General features: G+C 34.3%; 1 protein-coding gene across 1 annotated transcript in view; it reads left to right on the top strand.

Moving 5' to 3' along the window:
• The window catches only part of LOC145291413 (uncharacterized), a 24,046-nt gene extending 20,879 nt beyond the window's left edge, over positions 1–3,167 (top strand). Inside the window, exons 3-4 of the mRNA XM_080137221.1 lie at positions 287–435; positions 3,041–3,167. Of these exons, the coding sequence (XP_079993347.1) occupies positions 287–435; positions 3,041–3,046 (155 nt within the window). The 3' untranslated portion in view covers positions 3,047–3,167. The remainder of the gene's footprint in view (positions 1–286; positions 436–3,040) is intronic.
• The last annotated feature ends 1,212 nt before the right edge of the window (positions 3,168–4,379 follow it).

Here is a 4,379-nt window from a genome sequence, read left to right as displayed (position 1 = left end):
TGACAAATGTTTTGCCCTGAGCTGTTATCTACAATATTTGTCGAGTTTTCTTTTTTCACTGAAGCGTGACACGTTATTAGAAGCTGAGAGAACAGGCCGCAGTTAAGAGTTAGTGTGAATTACGTCATCAATGAAAAGAGTCTGTTGTCAATTTCCATAGTTTTCAACTATTTATATTTTACTAATTCTCTTCGGCTTGGTTAATATGAAAGACATATTTGTTTCTTATTTAAGTTGTTATTTCTTTACTTTTGTAAATGCATTCTTTCTTTCTTTTTTTTCACAGAGGTCGATTGTTGGGATAATAATAGGGCTTATAACGTTGGTGACGTTTGGACAAGAGACAAACGTGTGTGTGTGTGCGCTAGCCGCGGTAAGATACCATGTACCTTGCGAACGAACATACAATCCGTTTTAGATTGGGCCAGAAGTCACGTAAGATCAGTTTAATATCATTCGACTATTTTTTTTTTTACTTTTTTTTCACAGCAAGTCATGTTGCTACTTTGAATGTAAGGGCTACTGCGGCGATGGGACAGGGGTTGGAGTCTGGTTGACTGTAGGACCTATTAGATTTGAGATTCTTTGTGGATCCTGTCTAAACGTTAGAGATCAGTCGTAGATGCACCAGTCCAGATGTGACAACGATACTCCATGCATGGGCCAATTGTGCCTTCTAAAGATATAAGATGTTCTCTGGTGTGAGTAATTTTCTAGCACAGTAGATGGAGCCCACATTATTTGCAGCAACCTTGGCAATGTCCTCAATGTATTTGTTCCAATTGATGTTGCCTGTGAATGTTAGGCTGAGTATTACGTTTCTGAATTTTGGAGATGAGGATTGGTTATTCGTATTATCTAGATTCTTCGGACTACTGTTCTCATATTGAGTGTCATTTTCACAACGTTTCGGTCGATGTAATCTCCGACCTTCTCCGATTGTATATTGACGAACTCGGGAATGTTTCTTTCGAACTCGGGAAATTGGATAAAATTTCGAAAGGAACCCTTTATTTATTTCATGAGGGTAGAATACTCTTGTTACGTCAGCCATAACAGGATAAAGGTCCCAAGTAATTCGCAATTGTATTTTCGGTCGCCCACATTACCATTGTGGGACAAAGTAAAAATTATAGACAGAAAAGAACGGCAGAGATTAAGAAGCAGCACATATGCTGGGAAACAATCAATTACTTAGTAGACTTAGTATAGAATTTAACACGATATGGGAATCTTTAATTATAAATAATAGATAATATATACAGCAATAAGTAGAACAATAATATATATATATATATATATATATATATGTATATGTATATATACGTTTTATTTTTTATTACCGTATCTTTCTGTTAAGTTACATTATTGTTTCGGCTACACGGCCGTTTTTTGAGCCGTCTGTAGCGTCCTCAGACTTATACAGAAATGTTCGCTATTTTTGGATGAAAGAGTGGAAGAGTGACTGAGGTCAGAGGGATTTGCGAGGAGGGCGGAAGAGGAAGAGAGGAAGGGAACAAGGAGGAAAGGTGGGAGGAGCGTTTGGTATGTCGATAATGTTTTAGTTTTGGGGTTTAAGGAACTTGTGGGGGAGGGGTTGGGAGGTTCATTTCTGGCGTGGCTGAGGGCATAGGGATACATGAGGGGGAGGGGAATATGTGGGGGTGGGAGGAGGGGTGTTACTTTAAAATTCGAGTCTTATTGTTAAAGTTTTAGCGTCTCGTTGGTGAGGTGATTTCTTGGTAAGCATGTCTTGAGCTGTTCAACACTAAGACTCGAATTTTAAAGTAACCCCCCTCCTCCCAACCTCTCACCTACAAGTTCCTTAACCCCAAAACTAAAACATTATTGATATACCAAACGCCCCCACCACCTTCCCTCTTTGTTCCCTTCCTCTCTCCCTCTTCCGCACTCCTCGAAAACCCCCTTGACCTCATTCACTCTTCCACTCTTTCATCCCCAAATAGCGACGGCAAAAAAATGGCCTTGTAGCCGAAACAATAATGTAACTTAACAGAAAGATACGGTAATAAAAAATAAAACGCATATTTGCTCTACAACAGTATTGAGCACTTTCTTCAGTTTTTATTAATTACCATCTCCACTATATATATATATATATATATATATATATATATATATATATATATATATATATATATATATATATATACAGAGGATGAAAGATTAGTAATTGTGAAATTATTAATCAACTTCATAGGGTGAAACATAACAAAATCAGAGGAAGTGTACGATCGTTTCGGAAACGATATCCATTTATTTGTTTAATATTTACAAATAAAATATTGACAAATAAAATACTTTTGCATATTTTCTCTTCGTCAGCACAAAGTAAGATTGAGAGAGACACCAAATTTAGCGTATTGAATTGATTGTGGCTGGTGAATCTAGAAATGTATAAGAAAAAGTGTGTAGCAATAAAAAATAAAATGGAGTCAAATTATTTTGTTCACTTATGTGATTGATATTCGATATATTTTCAATTATATTGAATGCAAACGAATGTAATGTAATAATGTCTATGTGATACATTGTATATGATGTTTCATTGGTGGTTCTACTGTTCTAAAAGTAATCGATGAACAAAATACATGTGCATACCAAAATACGAAAGCTAATTAATACATTGCCAATTTATATTTGCGTCTTTGGTCATTTTGGACGGCTTTCACCAGCTTCTGTCCAGTCAGTTGCTGATTTCGTTTACGATCTGTTCTTTCTTTTAGATAAAAAAGGATCTGATTATATTAAAAATCCGTCCAGTAATACCGTATGAATAAGAAGAGTTTCAAATCTATAATTATCTTCGTTGGATTTTATTCATTCGAAAACCATCAAGTAGATTAAAATAAGAAAGAACTTTACGCTTCGTATATTCTTCTAAACAGTACTTTATAATTAGGATGATTTTTTGTTCGACTTTGGATGGGAAACACGTCATGCTGATTTCCTTCTATTAAATATATGACAATATACACTTAACATGATTCAAACATTTTAATCAATTATTTCTTTGTAGGGATGAAGTTTCGAATTGTTGCAAGCGTTTCGTGAAAAACAATGAGAGAGCGACTCAACGAACGATAATTTGTTAAACACACAACAAGATCAACTGAAACAAATCCAAATAAAAATTATTCAAATTATTTCAAATTTATGTTTTCATTTTTTTTAGCCGCTAATTAACAAATGATCAAAATTATCGAAAACAAAAAATATTTTCGATTATCGTAATCATTTGTCGTAACTAACACGTATGCTAACTCAACTTTGCGAACAGGTTGTATTTTGATCGGCGATTCTACAGTTCTGCAACGATAATGTAATGTTTTCATCAATGAGTTTCCTGATCCCAAGTGATCGTTCATTTTCAACATTGACGCCATATTACGTACAAATGCCAACAATTTCTTTCTTATTTAAGGATGTAATTAAGATATGAATTAACGTCAAGTATCTTATTTTTTTATCTTACTAAACAAAATAATGACAGTATTAAATCACAGCAGGGATTAATTTCTTTACTTAATATGTGTGGTCGGTGATAATGATATTCTTCTCTATATCTGCTGTAAAAGTCAATCCACAACCATGATGTTTTTATTAATATATTAACGACCTTGCCGTTTCGTAAAATATAGTTAAATATACTTTAATGTATGAAGATTTCGTATTTATTATTATTATATATATAACATAAGTGAAAATGTCTGTCTGTCTGTGTACATTTCCTACCAATCAACTCTGTCAATTTTCGGTCTACAGACTCAAAACTTTACCTACCGAATACTGGAATATGGGGAAATCTTTTTGATCGGGGTTCGGTCAGAAATTTGGCTGTTATGGGGTCAAAGTTCAACGATTTGACCTTTGAAAACTCTACTAAACTCCTCCGCCAATTTTGTTTCTAAACACTTGAAATTTTAGATATAGATTCTGTGGACATGGACCAAACTTTATAATTTATTTGATCTCAAAACAATAAATGTTAAGAGGTCAAAGTTGGGGGCAAAGTTTTTAAATATTGACCTTTGCGGTCTCTACCACTCTGGTCTCCGCCAATTTTTGGCCTAAATGTTTATAATTTTACATAAAGTATATTCAGATAAATTGCAAGCTATTTAATTGGTTTTGGGCCGAAAATTTGGCTGCCAAGAGATCAAAGTTAAAAATATTTGATCTTGCGTTCTCTAGCAAACTATTAAACCAATTTTGAGTCCAAACATTTGAAATTATACATAAAGGGTATTCAGACATGCAGCAAACTTTTTAATCAGTTTGGGGCGATCGTTTCACTGCCAAGAAGTCAAGGTTGAAAGAGTTAACCTTTGAGGATTCTACCTAACTCCTCCGCCAAT

Source organism: Euprymna scolopes, chromosome 12 (assembly GCF_053919585.1).
Source record: "Euprymna scolopes isolate OS-2025 chromosome 12, ASM5391958v1, whole genome shotgun sequence".
NCBI lineage: Eukaryota > Metazoa > Mollusca > Cephalopoda > Sepiida > Sepiolidae > Euprymna > Euprymna scolopes.
Note: the sequence above shows the minus strand (reverse complement) of the source record. Positions and strands in the feature narration are given on the sequence as shown.